This window comes from Desmodus rotundus, chromosome 10 (assembly GCF_022682495.2).
Source record: "Desmodus rotundus isolate HL8 chromosome 10, HLdesRot8A.1, whole genome shotgun sequence".
Lineage (NCBI taxonomy): Eukaryota > Metazoa > Chordata > Mammalia > Chiroptera > Phyllostomidae > Desmodus > Desmodus rotundus.
The window spans coordinates 93,657,374-93,679,346 of record NC_071396.1 but is presented as its reverse complement, the minus strand read 5'-3'; the positions used below and the strand labels follow the sequence as shown (position 1 = coordinate 93,679,346).

Below are 21,973 nucleotides of genomic sequence, written 5' to 3'. Positions count from 1 at the left end.
AATCTGATTGTTACGCTATCACACTCTCCTGTAAAGTTTTGCAGTTGTTAAGGTTGATGAAGAGTTTTGTGCCTGACGACATGTAATTTATTTGACAGTGGAACTGGAATAGCAGAGATGGTTGGTCAGAGTGCTGCTGCTTCAACTCCCTCGTGCCTGACAGGTGGTTCACTATGTACTGCGTTGCTTCCTGGGAGGCTCTGGGCTGAGAAAGCGCTTTAAAGACCCTGGGAGAGCGCAGCGGTGGCAGTGCTGCTGTAGCCTCCCCGGACCGAGGACAGCCGGTGTGACCTTTGGCTTTCAGGAGCAACGAGCCGCTCCTGGCAAAAGTGGTCAGCTGCCAGAGAGTGCAGGGCCGGCCTCTGAGCCAGTCACCGGTGCTGCCTGTGGATCCCTGGGTCACGCAAGACCAGGGCCACCTCTGGGTCCTGCAGTGTTGAGGGTGAACGAGCACACGTGGCCATCAGTGGCATCCGGTGCAGATTGGGGCGTCTAGCAGCTTCCCAGCCTCGTGAAAGCACCTCTCAGGCTTCTCCACTTGTGTCCCTGCTCCGTAGTGCACAGAGGATGCTGATCTGGGAGGCACAGAGGCTAAGGGAGGGAGGTCCTGCAGACGTGTCTGCTCAGCCTGATGGGGGCCAGGACCGGCCCCTACATGTTCCCAAAGCTCCTGGGCACATCTCTGTTGTCACGATCGCCTCCCCAGGGTGGTGCCTGCGTCTCTGTTCTCTGAGGTGGGGGAGGCCTAGTCCAGAAAATGAAACTCCCAGAACAGCCTGACTTCATTTTAACCAAGTGCCAACCCCATTCCTCCCGACCTGTCATCAGTGTGTGTACATTGTACAAGTTAGAATGTAAGAACATTCTTGCCCTTTCTTCCTTTCGAATGAAGGTGACGCACAGTTTTCCACTGGGTTTTTAAGCCTAAAATTGATGATTTCTTCTGGAGCAGCAAGCAGATATCATGGGATCACAAATCAGCAGGGGCATTAGAGCTTATCTAGTCCCACCTGTCACTCAGCAGGGATCCCCAGCCCCAACCCACCAGCCCCTCTTTTGCCCTTTCCTGTGGCAGGTTGTCCTCCCTCTGGGGGCCAGGTGCGGAGCTGTTGACGGACTCTATATTAAGCCAAAACTGGCCTCCTGGAAACAGTGGTTCTGGTCCTGCTGGAACGGGCCAGGCTGCGGCTGCTTTTACCCCTCCCAACAGACCTCCAGATGCTTTGAGACCTTCTCACACCTCTGACCCCCCGCCCGCCAGCCTGGCCTCTGTCCTCTCCAGGCTGAATGCTCAGTGCCTTTCACCGCCTGGCCCGACACAGTGTCTGACAGGGCCACACTTTGGTCAGGTGCCCAAAGTAGCCCGTGTCATTCTAAAAGGGCTGCACCCAGGATTAGCAGGGCGAGGACTCAGGCGAGACAAACTAGGCACCCAGGGCACAAATTTTAAGTTGTCACTCACCTGCAGATGCCAAGAGTGTCCCTCCTATATTCTGTGCCCCAGCCCAGTCCCTGCCCTGGGACTTGATCACGCTAGGGCAGGCCAGCAGTGTGAGTTCACCCTCCTGGACTCGGGCGGTATCAGCTCTCAGCAGCTGTGCCCTGGGCGGTACATTCCGTTAGTGGTGAGGTGAGTGCCCGCTCCAGGCCTGTCGAACACCTGCTGCTGCCAAAGACTGGTCTCAGCTGTCTCCATGATGGGCCTCACAATAGGCTGCTTTGTGCTTCTCTAAAAGTGCCTGCTCCTCTTGTAGGACCAACGTTACAGCTTATTTGGAGGTAGTAGCTGATTTTTTTTCCTGCTCAGTTAACTTTGCCTTATTAAGCAAAATGTTGGAAATAAGTGGTTTGCTTAAAAAAAAAAAACAAAACCCAACAACCCTCTGCTGTGGTCTTCTATTTGCATCTGGGTCAAGCTAGGTGAAGTTCTTAGCATACAACCAGGCCCTGACCTTGCCCTGGTCCGCAATGGATGGTCCTCCCGCATTACAGAGGCATCGTGAGGCCTGAAAAAGCGATAGTTGAAGTTGCCTAATTTAGTCTGACGAGGTTCCTGGTTTCTGGTGACAATAGCTTGAAAAAAGTGTACTGGCCCTATTTAGGAATAATAAAACCACTAAGGAACGTCGATTGTTCTAACTTTTATTTTTTAATGTACAGATGTAATAATACCTTGCATTGAGCACTGAGAGTTGGAACTTACTTTTCTTTCCATGGCTTAAAATCACCTGTGTGGCAACAAATACTTCTTCAGTGTGTTCAACTCCGTTTCCTTCCCACACGTCTAGTGTGGCCTTTAAAAACCACGCCTTAATTTGGTCATCAAATGTGCAATACTCACTTCTTTACTCTTCAGCATTTAACACACTTGTACAAAGGAGTTTTTTTATATAATGATGAGAAATAGGAAGAAAGGAGAATTGGTGAAATAAACCAGATTCAAATTTCATTTACACGTGGTGGATATGTCTCATTTTTGGCAAGCTTGTTGGCAGGCCTTTTCACCCAGAAACTATGCTAAGACAAAACGGAAAATGAGAAAGCTTGGAATGGGTGGAACCTGTGTTCTGTGACATTTCGCTACAAGGGGTGAGGCCTCTACAGAGAATTGAAACCTTGGGCGTTTAAGAAGTGGCATAGGCAGGAAGGCAGCCGGTGATTCCAGAGCACTCAGGAGACCCCTGAGGGTCCACACGTGGTTGGGACGTGGTAGGAGGGACATTAAGCTGCACAAAGGCTCCCACCGCCTAAGTTCCTGGGTGGGGGCGGTGGGTAGGGGCACCTCTGGGAGGGCAGAGTTGCCAGGGGAAGGCAGTGGGACTTGAGCTTGGTCGGTTTGTTCTGGAAATCACTGCAGCACTGGGATACCGGGAGTTCTCCCTCAGTGTTCATTTTTTACTAGCATTTGAGACACTTCCTGAATGGGCCAAGAGTGGTGGGAGGGCAACACACATGTCATGCTGACCAGATCGCTTTGCTCCCTGAGACTTGCCCCTCCCTCTAAAGAGAGGAGCATTGACGCCTTACCGTCTCCCAGGTTTTCAGTGAGAACTGCCTGAGATCATCACAGAGGGAGAGGGGCTTTGAGGAACACAGGCCTCGAGAAATGGGAGCAACTGTTGTGGAGAGAGGGAGGCTCAATCTAAGTGGCCTGGGATGGAGGTGGGGCCAGTCCAGGACCACCCCCTCTTGGTTTCTAAGGTCCCTCTGGCCTGAAGGTAGACACCTTGTGTCATTCAGTTTGGAATGGGGACATGTGGGAAAACTCAGCCCCACCGAGTCATTCCCATCCCAACGCGGAGGCTACCTTCCATGTCTAGTATCTCATGGACTGTCTTCTTGGGTAGCTACATCTCAGTTTAAAATTTAGGTTATTAGCTAGCTCTTGGAGGGCAGGGGAAGTGTATGGGACTCTTAGTGGATCTGGGCAGTCACCTGGACCTGGGCAATTGTTGCCTCTTCCTCCTGCTGCCCGCCTCCAGCAGTCCGGTGGGTGGCTAAGTGTTGGGGGGTGGGGAGCCTATGGGTTGTCAGGAGCCCCTCACAGAGTGAATGGTGGGCTCGTGTTCCCAGAGCACTGTGCCGAGGAAGGGAAGGCTATGGCTCTGCACCCTGGGCCACACTGGGAGGTCCCGCCTGGAAAACACCAGGCCTCTTCTGTCTGAGACTCAGGGGCCCAGGACGCTGTGCTGACTGAGCTTGTTGTCAGGGGCTCTTACCCTTGTTTGCCATCTATAGAGCCCGAGTGCTGCGAGGGGGTCCAGTTAGGGAAATCTGCTCCACTCAGACCTCTCAGTGAGAACACCAGGCTCCCAGGCCAGCCCAGGGGGTCTGGTCAAGGGCAGTCCCCTCCCCTTTTGCCCCTAGAACAGCTGCTCCATCTGGAGACCAAGCAGGAGGCTGCTTGTGCATTGTGAGCAAGTTGTCAGAGGGCGTGCCAGAGGGACCCTCTGCTGCCCCTCCTCCGCGTGTGCCCTAGGCCCGCCCCGCCCCTGTGTTCGGAACCTCTTCCATCAGAGGTGTATTCCTTTGAGGAGTGCTGCTGCTTCCGTTTCCAGGAAGCCCTACTTCCAAGAAGTGCAAATATGCAAGAAGGGCCACCCTTGGGGAATATGGATGTGGGCTGGAAGACCACGTTACTGAATTATTAACTTTCTCAAGTGTGATCATGGCCTTGAGGTCACGGAGGAGAGTGCTCCGGTTCTCAGAAGACACAAGTCTTTAGGGGTGAAGTGCTGTGATGTCTGCAGCTCAATCACAGACTCACACGTGCGCACGCACATGGGCGTGCATTAGCAAAGACGGCAAAATGTCCATAACTGCTGAATGGAGCCTGTGGGTACCTGGGTGGCCCTCTTACCTTTTCAGCTTTGGGTGTCTATTTGAAAACGATCCTGAAACAAAATTAGGGTGAAATCTCCTGGAGGGTTGGTTTGAAATTCCAGCCCTGCCCTCAGAGCCTGTGATTCAGAAAGTCTGGGAGGCGCTCAGGATGGGGAGCTGAGCAAGCCCCTCAGCTGTTCCTGATTCAGGACCCCTGGGACCCGCTGGGGAAACACTGTTCCCAGTGCCCAGTGTTCCACGGTGGACACCCGGCCCCAGAGCGTCGTGGGGCCAGAGCAGGTGCAGCGGTCAGCAGGTGAGAGCGGCCATGCCGAAGCAGAACGGGGAGCCAGCACGTGCGTGGCCCCTTGGGTGCCCCGACTCCCTTCTGCTGCTGTCATGGCTGTGGGGGCTGGAGGCCTCAGCTGCAGCTCCAGCTCTGGCCACCCTGCCCCTACCCCCACGCTCCGGAACTTTCACTCCGGAACAATCGCTTAAACATCACGCTGTGTCTGACCGCCTGGCTTTTGCTCAGACTGCTCCTTCTGTTTCTGATGTCCGTATTTTCTATCTCCCAACCTCCATTCTCCCCATGTGCACGGTAATGTGTACCCTTTCCACGTCTCCTCCTCTAGGAAGCCTTCCCAAGTTTGGGCCAGTCACCCCACTTTTATATGTGCTCCCATAGCACCCCCAGCACGCTGTTGCCCTTACACGACTTTCCACTGGCGGTGGAGCCCTCAGGGCGCTCCTCAAGCCTTCTGGCTGTTCTTCTTCCAGGCACAGTGCAGCGCTGCACTGCCCAGCCCCTTGAGGGTGAGTGGGACACGTGGCTGCTTCTGGCCAGCGGAGCACAATGACAAGCGGGAGACCCTGTCTAGAGCTTGCTTTTAATCTCCAACCGAGCCCTCCACAGCCTTAGAAATGGTGGAGCCCTAAGTGAGCTCCGTGGGCAAAGCCTCCCTGCTGCTCTGTGCGGGCAGCTAGCTGTGGTGAGAATGAACCCTGAATGCCTTCGGCCATTGTGATTTTGGGGTTGGCTTGTTACCTTGGCCTGACTGAGATGCCTGCCTTACTCATTGCTGTACCCCTAAACATTCGGCCCAACTCCCAGCACACCACAGATGCATGCGAACTAGTTTTTATCTCTGTGCTTCTTGGCTGTGAAACTGGCCTTGAAGACCAGGCAGAGGTTCCAAGACACAGGATCCTGCGTCCTTCACTCCTTCTTTGGTGGTACGGGACTCTCCCTTGAGGTGCCCCAGAGCATCCCTGGTAAGGAGGTACAATGCCAACTGCTCTGACCGTTTAACAGCTCAGGCACCACGAGCTGCCATCACCTGCCTGCCTGGTGAAGGTTCTGGCAAGGGGGGCAACCTCGTAACCCACTGCCCTGCGTATTCACTTGTAAAGATCTTTCAACCTTCAGGCCGTCTTCCAGGAAAGCATCAGAGAGGGTCCCGTGCTTGTTCTAGGTTACCATTCCAGCTTTTGGAGAAGTTCTGAAGGGAAGAAAGTTTATTCCCATTGCCTCTCAGTCCCCTGGAGGGGAAGCTCTGTGGCTCTTTCCTCTTGCCAGCTCTCCCGGGTCTCAAGCACATCTGCCCCCCTCTGCTGACCCAAGGACTGCGGGGGCCGAAGCGATCATGTTCACGCTGAAGCATGGATAGGAAGGCAGAACCCTGCCAAGTCAGCCTGGCAGGACTCGGCTAACGGGGTGAAACTGCTAGTGCTTTTGGACTCTGTACATCCTGAGGCAGGGTGTGGTGCAGGTCCTAGAGAAAGGTGGGAGCTGCAGCCACTTCGTCCACAGGGATCCTGCAGCCCAGACATTCCCCAAGGTTTCCCGGCTGTGAGGACAGTGGGTCCTAGATGCTTTAAGATGATGGGTGTTTTGTTTCTTTTTCCCAGGAGTCCCAGCTTGAGGCAATGCAGAGCAGCTGATGGGGTAAGAGGTGGGAAAAGAGGGTGGGGCACTCAGAGGAGACACCTGGAGGCAGAGGCACCAGGCTCCTCCTCTCCGCTGATTGGCTCTTCCTGGGACCACAAGTTTGCAGGGCCCCAGCCCCTAAGCCCCAGCCTCAGGCTCACTCTCCAGGACTCGCATTCTCAGGGAGGTCACTGCAGGCACCACACTTGGCCAAGAACTCTCTGCCTTTCTTCAGGTAGCTCTGCGAGGAGAGCCTGTAACAGCCCTCCCCTGTGCAGACAGCTCGGTACCCCCCAGAGTCCCTGAAATCCTCAGACCCTGGCAGTCCTACCAGACAGGAGCGGAAAATATCACAGGCCACGCTCCACAGTGGAGGAACTGAGACCAGTTCTTTTGGAGAAAAAAGGGCCTTGGTCCACACAGCAAGTTGGCAACAGAGTCAGGATGGAGTCTGGGCCTCGAGACACGATGACTAGTGTCCTGCCTGCTTTACTGTGATGTTCTAGGTAAGAAAAGGTGAGAGGGACTCTTCTGGAAGTTTCGCACATGCTCAGACACACACGCACTGTTTCAAAATGCTGGCCCCACTGATGTAACACTGCCGGGCTCCGAGACAGATGTCCCTGTAGGAGACCACTGAGCCCCTGTGAGTGGGGTCCTGAGCCCCAGGGCGGCTGCCATGGTGTCTGAAAACCAGGAAGGGCTGCCCCAGCCGAGCCTCACGTTGACCTTTGCAGCTCATGGTGCACAGGTGGAGCCTGTGGCTGAGGGGCTCCTCAGGGTGAACATGTGGCTGCCCGCAGGCTCCGGGGGCTCATCTGGCTCAAATTCTCATAATTGGACTCCTGGGCCTGAGGCCTGTGGACAAGAGGAAGTTGGATGATCACACAATATAGGAAGTGGGGGTCCTCGACTTCCCAAACCACAGCCCAGTAAGCGGTGGGAAGGAGAGATGAGGTGGCTGACCCAACAGGGCCTGGACACCAACAGAAGGCTGGAGGTGGGGCAGCGCAGAGCTTGCGGAATGGGAGCGGACTACGTGGGTGCTGACCATATCCCAAACTGCAAAGTCTCTCTCCTCTTGCAGGGATCTCATCTGTGCCTTCAAAAACCTCCTCCGTGCCCCTGACCTGAAGGCCTGACTTTCCTGAGCTCCAGCTGCTTTCCTGGCTGCTGAGACATCTGAGTGAGCATCTCAGACCTAAGTGTCCACAGTGCTCACGTGACCCTCACCACCACCCCTCTGTTCTCTCCTTAGCTGTACCTCAGTAAGTGGCACCCAGGGTTCCAGCTCCAAACCTGGGCATCCTGGCTCCCTCCCTCCCTCCTGACACCCACCCAGTCCTCCAGCCAGCCCTGCCTCATCTCCCTGCCTCCATTAACTATCACCTTCATCCGGGCAGCCATGCCAACCTCAGCCTTGGCCAACAGCCTCCTCACAAGCCTCCTACCCCCCTTTTCTGTTCAGATGGGGACAGTTGTCCACTTAAACCCATTCAGCGATGTCCCATAGCACTCAGAATAAATCCTGCAGCCTGCCAGCCAGCTCTGTCGTCTCCTGGGTCTCCCCTGAACCTTTTGGCTTGCCTTTTCCTCCTGGATCACCCCCACCACCCCTGCCTGCTGCTCTGGGCTCAGGTGTCCTCAATGTCATGTCATCAGAGAGGATGTCCTGATCTAAAGCAGCCACAGCCCAGTGGCCCCCTCCCTACCCTGGAGCTCTGCTTCATGTCTTGTCTGTTTCCTTCACAGCTCTTATTTTAAGATCTAAGATGGTTTTGTTAAAATTCTCCACAGTAAAGTTTGAGTTCTCTGAGGTTGGAGATTTTTGCTGTATCTTTAACATCTAAAACAGGTGTACATAGTAGGTACTCAATAAATGTTTGAACAATAGTATTCTAGTTTAGGCACCTTGGTACAGTAGTAAACGAGCAAAGAAAAGGGATGTTGCATAGGCATTTGAGAATGTGGGGAATGGTTGCACAGGCAGCTGGGGAGAGGGGCTTGGCTGGCGGTGTGGCTTTTGCAACCCTTGGGGCACAGGTGGAGTGGAGCTATAGGAACAGAGCCTGGGCTCCACTAATGGGCCCTGGAAGATTGCCTTCCTTCTCACCCCCGTCCTAACCCAGCATCCCAGACGGATCACCCAGGATCGCTGATCTGAATTCTTGCTTCATCAACATGAGCCTTCACTTGGACAAAGACCACAAATGTGGGAGCATGGATGGGGGGGTCAACACCCTCAACACCTCTAATGACATTTGTTTGCAAAGGCTTCAGCAGGATGTCTGGCAGAATGAGGACCTTGAGGTGGCTTTGGCATGGGTTTGCCTGTTCCAGAAGGCTGGTCACTACAAGAGGACACAGCCTTGAGGAGCCGCATCCCGGTGCAGAGATAAGATGGGCACACAGAAAAATGACCCTTTGGCACCAGGACACTAGGCAGGCCTGGGGGAGATGCCAGTGTGAGGCCCAGACAAGAAATGCTGGGGGTGGGGAAACAGGTTGCCGTGGCCTGGTCTGGGTTGGAAAGGCATGGTGGACTGAAGGAGGAGCTCCTCTGAAGGCTGCAGGGAGGGCCTAGACCTTGGTCAAGGCCGAGACCCCAGCCCTGGCCCTTTGTCTCTCCTTTCTTCTCGTGCTGTCCACCCTGAGGAGCCTTCACCCCTGGGCCAGTGAGGACCAGAGCCTGGTGAGGTGGGGGTGGGGTAGCTCACTTACCGTGGTGGGGTGTCCTGGGTGGCTGGATGCTCTGTATGGGGGACAAGGAGGAAGAGAAAGGCATGAGTCTACATGGGGGCCTAGACTGCAGGCCGGCCGTCCACCCTGCCCACTGTGGAGAGTGGCCTGAGGGGAGCAACATCAGCAAGCTGGCAGGGTGGGAGGGAGTCACATAAAAGATGAAGGAGCAGGGTGGCGTGAGAAGCAGTCCAACAGGAAAACCCGCCTTTCTGTGGCCCTGAGCACAGACTGCTGGTGAGTCTGAGGGACCAGCGAGAGGGCCAGTGTGGCCCCAGCAAGGTGGCAGCCAGAGCAGCTGTGACACGTTTGGGATTTCATCCCAGGAGAGTCTGAGGCTGGTGGTACTGCCCTGGGTGGTCTGAGTGGCTCTGGGAAGTGCCCCCTCCAGGGCACAGAGGCAAATTTCCCCTCCAGCCCAGTGAGAGCAATGTGGGGTGAACTGCATCTCTCTGAGGACACTCTGCTAGTTTACCCTTCCACACTTCTGTACGTGCTGTTCCCTCTGCTGGGCATACTATGAGCTCCTTGTTCTCCTAGCTCACCATTTCACTCTCCCTCTCCCCTTCCTGTGGAAAGCCTTCCCTCCAGGCCGTAGTCCAGGCGCCCACCAGAGTGATGCACACATACCCTCGGTGTCTGCCGCGCCCCGACTGCAGGGTACACTTGTGCAGACTGCAGTTACCTGCTTACTCCTCTGCGTCCCATCCAAGGGCAGGGAACCCTCTTTCTGTCCGTCTGTATTGCTAGCACCTACGCAGCGCCAGTAGGCCCTCAAGATGCTGCTGCAACTGATGCACTGCTGCTCTTGGCAAAGCCTGTGCGCGGTCAGCGATCTTAGGGAGGAGCCCTTTATGGGTGGTGGTGACAGGGGAGGCGGGCTCCAGAGCTGTACTGGCTGGGTCTCTGTGTCTGTGACTCCAGGCTAGAGACAATTTCCTTAACCTTGCAGGCCTCAGCTTCCTGATTGTAAAATGGGCTCACGCTGGTCCCTACCTCCTGGGGCTGGATGAAGGTGGAGGAAATGGAGATGTCCCCGCGCAAAAATCATGTTTGCCTTGTGTCATGACAGGTGGCCAGCCAGATGGTCTTACTCAGAAGGACAGCTCCCACCCTGCCGCTCCCCTTGCACCCACCTTGGCCCAGGTGCACCCACCTAGGTGGCGGCGGGTGGTGTAAGCGGCCACCACTCCCAGCAGCAGCAGCACCTTGAGGCCCAGCGCACTGAGCAGGAGGGTGATCGCTGAGGCCCCGGAAGCGCCGTGGAAACGGAACAAGTAAACGCTGGCCTCGGCGCGGCCCAAGCTGTTAGAGGCTGTGCATGTGTAGCGGCCGTCGTGGGAGAGCACGGGCAGTTCGGCGGTCACCTGGTGGCCGTGACCCTGACCCGGGCCTGGCCGGGCAGTTGAGAGGTTGTCCAAAGCCGGGCCAGACCAGGCGAGAGCGGGTGGAGGCTCCCCTTCGGCGGTGCAGAGCGCGCGGAAGGTGTGCGCGGGACCCGGCAACACCGAGATATTGACGATCCTCGGGGCAGCTGTGGGAGGCAGCAAAGGGGGCAGGGCGGTGGAGGTGGAGGGGTGCGGGAGAAAGGGAACCATCATCAGAAAACGTGCATTTGGCAGACAAGGAGAAGGGGTACCCTTCCTTGTCCCCTCGAGTGGCCCAGAAAGTTGGAACAGGTGGGAGGAATGCGGAGGGGAGGGAGTGGGCACCAAGGCTGCCTGGGTCCCAGTGCAGGTGTGACCTTGGTCAAACTATTCGCTCTGCGCTTCAGTTTCTCCGTGTGTGAAATGGGAATCACTCACCTAATGGGGCTGATGAGAAGATTCGCCAGGTTACTACGTGTGGGGTGCTGGGACGAGGGCCTGGCCCATAGCAAGTGCTCCCGCAAATGGTGGCCATTATGGCGGCAGCACAGGGTTGGGGCAGTCTGCTGGCAGGATTTCAAGGGCACCTCCCACAACCCGACAGCCACCAAGAGCTAGAGTTGAGACTGATTCACTGAACCCGCGGCCCTGTGTTAGATGCCTATGCTGGGAAGAAACTGAAATGCACTCAGAGAGGCGGTCTAGCCCGTCCAAGGGCACAAGAGTTCTTGAGAGAGCCAGACTCGAACCCAGAACTCCTGGACGCCCCCTCACCACCATAGCAGGGGATCCAGGATTTTTTACAGCTCGACAGGTAATTTCAATGTGCAGCCAGGGTTGAGACCCGCTGCCCTGGGGATGGGGACCCTGGTTCCCACACCTTGCGGCTTCCTGGGCACCTCCAGGGGGTGCGGCTGCTCTTCGGGGCACACAGCACCCACTTCTTGGCAGCCCTTACCACACGTAGGGTTACTGTTCACGAGTCCTTCTCTTCCCTGGACTTTGAGCTGCTGGGGATTTTCACTCTATAAGAGCTTCATTACAATGCCCACTCCCAGGCCCCACCCAGCCCTTCCCGGGCCGGGATTCTGCATCTTTGACAAAGGCCCAGGTTGCCCCTAACCACTGCCAAGGGGGAGAGCCCCGCTCTAGAGAAAGAAGTGTGATTCGATCCCCTTCCTGTGCTAGTGGCAGGCACAGTGCCTGGCACCTAGTAAGCAGCCCCCACCCCAGAAGGGGTGGGAGGGCAGAGAGGAAGGAAAGATGCCGCCTCCCCGCCACAGCCACCGGCCCCGCCACGGAGCTCACCAGTCACGCGGAGCCGGACTCCGTGGCGGCTCTCGTAGCGGTCATGGATGTCGCCGGCGAACTCCACGCGGCAGAAGTAGCGGCCCTCGTCAGCCAGGGCGAGGCGCTCCACACGCAGCGAGAGGTCGTTGCGGCGCGGGTTGCCCAGCAGGTGGAAGCGGCCGTGCAGGCTCAGCGCCGTCTGGCAGAGCTCGCTGCCCCGTGCTGCCGCGCAGCGGAACACCTGCGGGCCCGCGTAGGGCTCGCGCACGCGCCAGATGGCTGTCAGCTGCCCGTCGTAGTGGCGGTGCGGGTGCGTGAAGGTGCAGGGCAGCACCGCCGCCTCGCCCGCCGCCGCGCTCACCTCGGCTGGCACCTGCATGGACCAGCGCTGCGTCGGGGCACCTGTGGGAGCCGCACGTCCGTCTTACCAGCTCCGTGACCTGGCCGGCTGCAGGCCCCCAACCCCAGGACTCCAGAGGGACCCCTTGGAGACTCAGAACTCAGGAAGCATCCCTCCCCCGGTGAAGGGGGGTCTGGAAACCCACCAGGTGACTAGGGAAACATCTCGTGGGACCTTGACTCCCATGACTGGCCAGGCTCCTGGACCCTCCCCGCTTTCCTGGGACTGTTAGCCTCTCTCCCTCCCCGAGATCCCATCTCCCTACAGGCCCAGTGACCCGTCACCCGCTCTGCTACAAAAAATTCCCCGGATTTCTGTGGTTACAGTAGAGTCCCAAGACCTCTGAGGTAGTGAGGATAATAAAAGCACTTACTGTGCACCTCTGTGTTGAGCGAGTTCCCGGTAGTATCTCTTTTAGTTCTCACAAATGATCCTAGAGGCAAACACAGTTACCCCTGGGTTACATGTTACGAAACTGAGGCACAGAGAGGTGGAGTAATTGCCTGAGGTCACACAGCTAGGATGAGGCAAAACCAGCATTGAAAGCCAGTTCTGCCTGACTCCACAGCGGCACTCTACTGCACTAAAGGCTTGGGACCTTGGGACCCATCCAAGGAGATCAGCAATCCCATTCATAGAGGGGAATCTGAGGCCTGGGAGGCAGTGATATGTTTTGAAGCTAATGTGGTGTGTTGGTAACTCTAGAATCCAGGTCAACCCAAGTGGGCTTCCGGAGAGGCTGGTGCCCAGGCAGGGAGCTGGAGGCCAAGTGTGGTGGACAGTTAGTTACTCTGTGCAAGTGCCACTGGACTCGGTTTCCTCACCTCCTGCGTTGTGAACTCCTGAAGTGTGGTCAAGCGAAGGCCCAGAATCTGCACTCTGCCTCCAACTCACAGAGGGCCTGTGAGTTGCTGCCTATGTGACTGAATGTGTGCTGTTTTGAGAGGGAGTGAGCTGGGTGGGTGGGTGGCTGTCAGTGCTGGTCCTGGGAGGGTCAGGCCAGGGGCTGTGCCTCCACAAGGAAGGAGGGCAGGCTTAGCAGGTAGTGCCCAGGTGCAGTTCATGCCCAGGTGCAGTTCACAAAGAGTATTTAGAGGGAATAATATAGCAGCCCTTTGTGTATCCAAAGGGCTTTGCAGCTGACATAGTTCTTTCACGTACAGTATGTCACATGACCTTCAAAACACCCAGGGGAGAAAAGCAGGGCAGATATTGTTATAGATGAGAAAATGGAGACCCAGAGTCACACAGGCAGAAGGCGGGAGAAACCCAGCTCTTCTGACTCCAAGTCCAGTGCTCTCTGCTCCTCAGAGTAGCATGCCCCCCCCTCGCAGAAATCCTCTTGGCTGGCAGAGCATCCTCCAGGGAGCCCATCACATCTATGGGTCATCTCCAGGCCAGAGCACTCCTCCTGTACAGACTCCACGTCCGCACCACCCACGTGACCGGCCCTGCTCTGTGGAGCATCGTGCAGCCCGTCCCTGTGATGGCCTTTCCGGGGTCCCATTGCGCCTGTCCAGGGCCCAGGCAGCCTTCCCTTTTTTGGTGGAAGTCCCAGTCCCCCTTGCTGTCCCTCCCCATCCTCACTGCCTGCTCAGTACTCTCCTGCAGTGTAGTGTCCTGACCTGGGACTTCAGGTGTGTGCTCCAGGTGTGCTGGGCCAGCGGAGAGGGATCCGAATCCGGTTGTGTGAGCTATGCCTTGTATACAGCCTCACTTTGCCCTTGTGCTGAGCTTGCAATCAAATAAAACCACACTTTCCCCCCCCCCCACACACAATCTGCTTCTAAGCCAAATCTCTTTTCTTCTCGACAAGTGGAATTGTGCTTTTGAATCCAAATGGAGGACTTGACAATTATCTGGAGTGTGAGCTTGCTCACGCAGTTGTTAATAATAATCAAAGGGCCTAGTTCCAAATCTGAGAAACACTTTCTGAAGGTTTTGCTGGTTCAGGCAGTACTCCCAGCTGCAGAAAGCATCTCCCGGCTCTGGAGACTCAGCCCCTGCCTCAGTTTCCCTGCATTTCCCACCTTCTGTGACTTTAGCCTCCCTGACCCCCTCCATCTCACAGGCATCCCAGATTCCCCAGGTACTGTTTGCTATGGTGCATTCATCAGTTAGTAAACCTTTATTGGACACGTCCCCATTCTAAGCCAGGCACTGGGATAGGAGAGGGGTTACAAAGATGGAACAGTAATTTACTAGCCTGCTGGAGCTCACAGCTCAGAATGGGAGGAGGATCTGGGAACATATAATTATGCCACTGCCTGCCAGATGCTCGTATGAAAGATACAATGTTCCTTTTGTCTGAACATGGTTTCGGGCCGTTTTACCAGTTCCTTCCTGGCCATGCCCAGGTCTCCTCTGAGTCCCTGCAGTTGCTAAGAGACCTTCCTTGAGCCCAGGCCTGGGTGTGGTACCCCTACCCTATGCCCCAGGGCTGGCAGAGGTACTTCCTCTGCAAAGGCATTGTCTGTTCTCTATGCTTCTCACCCAGGCACCAAGAACTCTGGGGGGTGGGGAGGGGGAGGGGCCACATGCGCATGGTCGTTCTTGTGTTGTTACTGCCCAGCACAGCGCCATGCCACATACCTAGTAAGTAATGAAACTGCTGTGACAGAGCATAAGGGAGGGTGATCTGGAGGGCAGGGATGGCTGGGCGTGGGGGGAGAGGCATCGTGCAGCTATTGGGCAGGCAGGGAGTGGAGGACCCGTGAGAGAGGAGACACCGTTTCAGCAGAGCCTTCAGAAAGGAGTAGGATGTTATGAGCCTTGAGGTGAATTGAAGGCAGTCTAGGCAAAAGGGGACAGCAGGGCCACACCAGGAGTTGGGGACATCAGCAGAGAGGATGCTGGGCATGGGGGATAAGGGGGACAGAGTTCACAGTGCTTTGGGGAATCTTTAGGGACATACCTCATCTTGTTTCATATGCACAACAGCCCCAGGAGGGACCATAATTAGCCCCTTTTTAGAAAGAGGAAATTGGGGCTCAGAAAGCACAGGTGACCCGGCCAGGTCATGTGACCAACCAGAAGCAGAGCCAAGGCTTCCCTCTCAGTAGTTCACTCTCTTACCTTGCCCCTGAATTAATGACTACATTATGTTGTCTGAGGATGATAGAGCCCAGTTTGGAATCATCCAGAAGTGAGATACCAAGGGCAGCCCCTCCCTGCCTGGGGCGTTTTGCTGAAGGAGCGGAGAGGACACCCAGGGACTCCTTCACCAAGTGTTCCCATCTCGGCTCACTGCAGCGCGGGCGTTGGCGGGCGGGAACCTGTGTTTCCTGTTTACCTGCTGAACGCTCTCTCTCACACACAGACCTTTGAATGAATCCTCGCAGGGGACTCACAGTTGGCAGGAATGGCCCTGGGAGCATGTGCGTTTGCTTTGGCAGCAACCCAAGCTCCCAGCATCCTGTGCCGTTTACCATTCCCTCTGGCAGCTCACGCAGGTCTCTTGCCTCTTGAGGGGTGGCAGGGAGCAGGGAGGGAAAAGTTGTGAACTGGAGCTACTGACCCCTTCTAGTAGGACCTCTAATCTCCTTAGCTCAGATCTGTCAACTTCTGGGGTCAACAGGAAGCCCACATTCTTCCCATTGTCTAAAATACCTCCCCACCATGGTGGGCCACAGGGCCCGGTGGAAAGCATTTCTGCTTTGGCACAGCTAGGTCCAGGGGACAGTTTTACTGGTGGTCATCCTTTCATCAGACTTGTATCAAGCACCCAGTCTGAGCGTGGCGCTGTTAGAACACGGGCTCACTCACTCACTAGGAGATGTTTGGGCAAGTTAGCTACTTATGTCCCAGGTCCCGGGCTCCTCTGCAACAGAAAGGGCAACATAATACCTTCCTCACAGGACTGAGGGCTGAAGGAAATTGCAAATGTACTGCCCAGTGGCTGACACTGAGCAAAGGCTGGATGGCTGTCAGCCCCCTGCGTTCACTCGCCCTGCAGAGGGAGTGGGAGTAGAAGGGGTAGGGTGGAGAGTGCTGACCAGTGGTGGAGAAGTGCTGTGGGCGTGCAGCCCAGGGGGGTGTAGCAGGGGGTTACGACATTGATACCGGGACATTGCCCCATGGCAGCTCCATTTGGCATCTTAGACCACAGGAAATACAATTGCCCAGTCCTTGCCCTTAACTCACTTGCTAGCTAGTCATTTATTCATGTATTTTTTTTTTACTCAGTAGATACTCATGAAGGGTCTACTGTGTGCTAGACATTGAGCAGGGTGCTGGGGATGCAGCCACAGTGACAATGAGTAGCCCTTGGTATGTCTGTAGGCTGGCCATTGCTCAGCCACTGTTGGTTTTTCAGGTACACACAATTCTAGCAGGTTTGTTTGATTGGCATCTAGCCTAGGGAAATGCGAAGTGAAAAGCTGGAAAGTGGATTCTGTTTGCCGGCCCACTGAAAGCAGCCAGAAAGGCCAGCTGACATTCAGTCCAGGAGGAAGGATCCGGTAAAAAATGATGAAAAGACGCCTTGGGCCAGGACTGCTTAAAGCACAGCACAGTGAGGCCATTTGAAGGGGGAGGAAGGGCAGGGGGCCTTCAAGCGTCTCGAGGCTGTGGCAGGCTGTGTAACAGCACTCACAGCTGTGACCCGAGTCACCTTGGGAAGGTCCATTGCCACATGAGATATGCCCCCAGGTGGGCGTTGGGGGGGAGGGTGTCAGAAGTCTGTTTGGGGCTACAGCCCTGGCTAGACTGACCCCAACTTTGTGACTTTAGGCAAGTCTCCGTAGCTCTCTGGCCTCAGTCTAACCTGAAAATGACATTTGGGTGAAAATGATAAGGAAGTCAAGCATTTTAGAAATAGGTCTATTTAAATTAAAAGACTTAAAAATAAGCCACTCAGCTACTGGGACTGGTGCACCTGTGCCTTCATAGTCCCGCACCGTCATTTACCGAAGTCTCCAGGGGGTGCCCTCACGGTGACTGGGGCTCAGCCAGGAAGGGTGAGCTGCAGCCTTGGGTGTCATCGTCGTCATCCTGACTCAACGAGGGGGCAGTGACTCACCCTGGACTCGCCATCCCAAAGCCCCATGCATATCTGCAGGGCCTGGACGGGTCAGAAACAGAAACCTTGGCTTTGGCTGCCACGGATCACAGAATTCCACCAGCGCCTTGGGGAGGAGGGAAGCAGGCGTGTGCCAGGGAGCCTGCCTGCGGGTCATTTGGGGTGTGTTCTGTGCTCGCGTTAACTATAGAGAGAACTGCTGATTGGCCGCATCTCAGATTGTGGGGCGGTTGTTGTCCATGGGTCACAGACAGGAAAGAAATCCGAGGTGGTCGTGGTAGGACAATGGTCAGTGGGGGTGGGTGCCCTCACAGAATGGTGCTTTAACAAGAGTTAGGCCTGCTGGGTAGGTTTTCTGTGACATTTTCTGGAGGAAATGAGTTATGGACTTGGGAGTGGGGGAGGATGATGCCAGGTGGGCAGTCAGCATGGACCTATGGAGGGATGGCCTCGTGGCCCTTGGAGCCGGGGCCCCTCTGAGGTCTGCTGTGCCCGCTCCCATGATGGCTGATATTCCCAGCTGACAGGCAGCCAGGCTGATGAGACCAGCTCTCTGTATGGGGGCCACCTCCTCGGGGACATCTGGGCATGTCAATAGGGTGTTCTCAGGGAATGACTCCCATGGTGGCCTCTCAGGCACGGTGGCACCTAGAGGGTCAGTAGAGGGTATTTTGGGGGCAGGGGGAGATGTTCATTTTGGCCGCCAAACCCCACCAGTTAGGTATGTGGGTTGAGCTGGGGGGTGTTGCCTCTCTTCCAGTTCCCTCCTGCCCCTCTGTCTGCCGCCACAGTTGTCCAGATAGGTAATCAGTGGAGAAGAGATGAAAAAGGGGTGGGATCCAGAGCGGGGAGGAGGGAGCAGAAGCAGGAATTCCATCCTTCACTGAGAAGCATTTCCAGAAGGTTCTAGGGAAGGGGTGAGATACTGGGGCATGTGAGTGCGAGGCCTGCTGGTCTCCTTCTGCCCTCAGGGTGACCCTGGCTGCCCCCTAAACCCTTGTCTCCCTGGCCACTTGGCTGTGGAAGTGGGCCTGCTGGTCTGAGCTGACTGAGACGCCGGGCCTCTGTCCTGGGGCCAGTGTGCACCACAGGACGCTGCTCTTCAGAGTTCCGAGTTAGCCTGTCCCTGCCTGTGCTCCCTGAGCCTCCTCAGGGGGTCCCTTCCCCTTCACTCCCCCTCCTCCCTGGGTAGGACTTCTCCCTCCAGGCTACTGGCCAGAGTGGGCACCAGGAGCAGAAGCAGCGTCCTGGCTCATTAAGCCCTCCCATGCTCTCCCAGTCCCATGATGGCAGCCTACCGCCTCCCTGACCTTTACCTGCGTCCTGCATAAGCACCCCCACACCTTCCGGTGACGCCTGCGATTGGTCTGACCTTTTCAGCTTGTTTTTCTGCAGTGGTTCAGAGATGGTCCAGTTAATTCCTCTGGGCACCAAGCTCTGCCCCAGGTTCACCACCCCCACACCTCAGTGGTGTAAAGGGCAGGCTGCCCACAGAAGACACCGGTTCACTTCCGGGCTGTGACATCCTAGAATGTCACCTGACCTTCCTAAAACAGGGACAGGGTCCTCACTTTGCAGGGTTGTGGCGAAGAGTAAATGAGCTGCTTCTTCAAAGGTCTGCCACAGAGGCCCTGGAGGATGACAGCTGCTGTGATCGGTAACCTGCTCATCAGGTTTGTGGGCCTGGAGGACATTTACAAGGTCACCTGCGTGGTCAGCGCTCCTGGACCCCTGTTTTTCCCACACCCCACCTTCCCTGGCATCTCCCACTTTTTCAAACCAGATTTGTAGGGAGAGAAAGAAGAAAGACAAGGGAGAGTGTGTGGGGACGCCCCCGGGGGGGATGAAGGGCTGCCCAGAGCCCTGGGTGCTGTGGGTGGGGGACCCGGAGAGGAGGGAGAAGGGCACAGAAAGTGGAGGGGGGTGTCCTGGGACAACTTCATCCCACTTCACTTTTGCCAATGGCCTGCCCTGGGCCCCACGCTCAGAGAGGTGGATAGGGAGGTGACTGATGTGACTCAGGGAGGTGGATTTCACACCACCCCTTGGGGTCCTGCGTCACAGCCAAGGCCAGCCCAGTCCACAGGCCTCCTGCCCAGTCCTGAGGCCACCTGGAGGGGCTCACAGGTGAACATCACAGAGGGGTTTCAGGAAGTGGGGCCCCGCTCACCCTAGTTACAGGCCTCTGGATTTTAGCAGTGAGGCTGCTGTTACGCAAAGTAAAGGGTCTCCTCCCCGTGGGGCGCACACACATGGCCCAACCTTCCGAGTGATCTTGACCCACAGCCGGAGCGTCTGTGCCGTTCAGGCTTTGTTCTCGAACACATGATGCGCATGCTTCCTCTAGACCTCGAGTTTGACTGATTCACAGCAGCTGACCCTCAGTAGGAGACGGGAAAACCAAACCAAAACAAAAACGCCCCCAAACCTAAGCTTCTCTTGCAGCCATGTGACTTCAGCAACATTTCACTGCCACTCATGGCACAACCACTGAGGGCCAGGAACTGTGCTGGGGGCCGTCCTTCCGTGAGCTGATGGTCCCCCACAGCACCACTACGAGGGGGCAGGCACCCTGCTTTATGGGGGCTCAGAGAAGTTAGGACACCTGCCCAGGGCCACGCAGCTAGTAAATAGCAGAGCCAGGATTCAAAGCCATGTCTGAATCCAACACGCCGTCCCACCCTGCTTCTCTCCTATCTGCCCCCAGCCTGGGCAGGATCTCCTCTTCCAGCCCCTGCCCTCTATAGGGGACCCAACCTTAAAGCAGCCAGAAAGATGGCTGAGTTAAGTCAACTTGGGAGACAAAGAAGCCCTTTCCCCATGAACCCCCACCACAGGGGACAGTGGGCAGTGAGGGGGGTCTGACACACAGCCGGGCTCACACCTCAGCTCTACCCGCAGCCGTTCACCAAAGCTCTCTGTGCCCGTTTCCTCATCTGGGGAAAGGGAATATAACTGGAACCTAATCAACAAAAGAAAAAAGCAAACAAAATATAACCAGGGACATTGAAATGAAGAACAATGTAACAATAGCCAGAGGGGAGTGGGGAGGGGATAGTGGGGAGAGGGGTTCACAGGAGCTACTATAAAGGACACAAGGACAAAATCAAGGGGGAGGGTAGAGGTGGAGGAGGGAGGTGGGATTGGCTGGGGTGGGGTGGAGGGATGGGGAGAAAATGCAGACAATTGTAACTGAATAACAATAAAAAAATAAAATTAAATTAAAAAAAATAAAGTAAATCAACACTCAAAAAAAAAAAAAAAGAACAGTTCCTTTCTCACAGGTGCTGAGGCTGACATGAGTTACTAATTAAAGTGCCAGCACTTAAAGCTCTGTGGGCACTTCCTGTTTCTATTCAACCCAGACTTGACCTTGACTAGACTCTGCTAGAGAAGAAGGAAAGGACCTGAGGGACTGGGAGTTTATCATCCCGTCCTGGGGGTGCGACCCCACACAAGGAATGTGGACCAACACCTGCAAACATGATGTCACCACGCAGCACATGACAGCCGTGGCCTTGCACATGGAAGAACGGGGTGCTGCGTCCAGGAGTCATGGGAAGGACATGTCAGGCTGGGGTCAAGGAGAGAAGGGGGCCTGGACAGAGGGGCTCAGAGGATGGCCTTTGACCTTTATCCCAGTTGCCCTCAGTGGCACCAACCACCATCGTCGCTCAAGATGGTGGTTGAAAATGCAGATTCCTGGGCCCTGCTGCCTGGTAATGTGACTCCAGGGGTCTGGGGTGGAGCTGAAGTGCCTGCATTGTAACAAGCCTCTCTCTTCCTCTGGATTTGTGATGCGGATGGTCCGTGATCAGTCGTTGAGACACACTGTTCCCAGGGACACTAACTCACTGAGCTAAATGACACAGGTGTCATTGTTACCCAAGCCTGCCACAGAGAGTTTCCACTCACCCTTTGGGGTTCCTGCTGGGAGGGCAGGGTGCCCCCTACCACTTGCTCTGTTTCCCACATGAACTCATCCCCATCCTGACCCCAAACCTCGGTGTGCCGTCCTCCCCTCTCTCTGTACCTGACCATCCAGACATAAAACACTTGGGTGACAGAGCACCCAAAGTCTGTTCAGAGCCTGGACTGTCCTCCCTACACCTTGCCCATTATCTCCCTGGATCCTCACAGCAATGGGTGGGCCAGGTGGCTTTTCTACAGGTGGGCACACCAAAGCCCAGAGAAGTCAGGGGTTGAACTTCTGTCCCCACAGCCTCCCAAAGTGCAGCTCTTCCTCCTCCATGGGCCCAGAGGCTCTGGGTAAACCTGGCTGCTCTGAGTTCAAGGAGAGAAGACTATTTTTGAGCAACTGTCCTGTCCCCAGCAGGGGCCAGAGAGAAGAGTGGGAAACTCACCCATCGGGAGGATGCACACCAAGCAGGCCAGAAGCCGGATGGACCCTTCCATGTTGTGAGCGCCTGGAGACCCCAGACTGGCCCCCACATTCGGCCAGGCCACCAGGAGAACCCTCCTTGGCATGGGTGTGGGGGAAGAGAAGTTGGGGGGCTGGGCAGTGTGCTGAGGTCTGCGCCCGTGCTTGGTTCTGCCGGGCCTGGAGGAACTGGCGAGAGGCAGCCAGGCAGCCCGAGGTATGATTAGATGAGACCCGTGGGGCTTAGTCATGTGGGAAACCAAGAAGGGAACCACTGGGATGATTTTTCAGGACAGAAAACAGAGAAGTGGATGGGGGAGATGCAGGACCCTTTCCTGCAGCCTGGTCCCTCTGAACAAGCTGTGCTCATGCCTGGCTCCCTCTCTCTCTCTCCTTCCTTCCTTCCCTCCTTCCGTCTTTCTTTCTTTCCCTCCCCTTTTCCCTTCCTATATTTTTGGTGAAAGATGGCTGAGTCCCAGGATGGGATTTCTCTCCCTCTACCCCCTTCTGAAGAGGGGTTTTG

The 21,973-nt window shown here is 55.9% G+C and overlaps 1 protein-coding gene across 1 annotated transcript; it reads right to left on the bottom strand.

The window, feature by feature from the left end:
• Nucleotides 1–995: 995 nt before the first annotated feature.
• On the bottom strand, nt 996–21,485 carry SIGLEC15 (sialic acid binding Ig like lectin 15). Its single transcript, XM_053912368.1, has 6 exons — nt 21,434–21,485; nt 12,423–12,482; nt 11,668–12,051; nt 10,149–10,526; nt 8,975–9,005; nt 996–7,111 (listed from the first exon to the last, which is right to left on the bottom strand). Exons 1-6 carry the CDS (start codon nt 21,483–21,485, stop codon nt 7,030–7,032), a joined length of 987 nt encoding a protein of 328 aa, XP_053768343.1. The 3' UTR covers nt 996–7,029.
• Between the last annotated feature and the right edge of the window lie 488 nt (nt 21,486–21,973).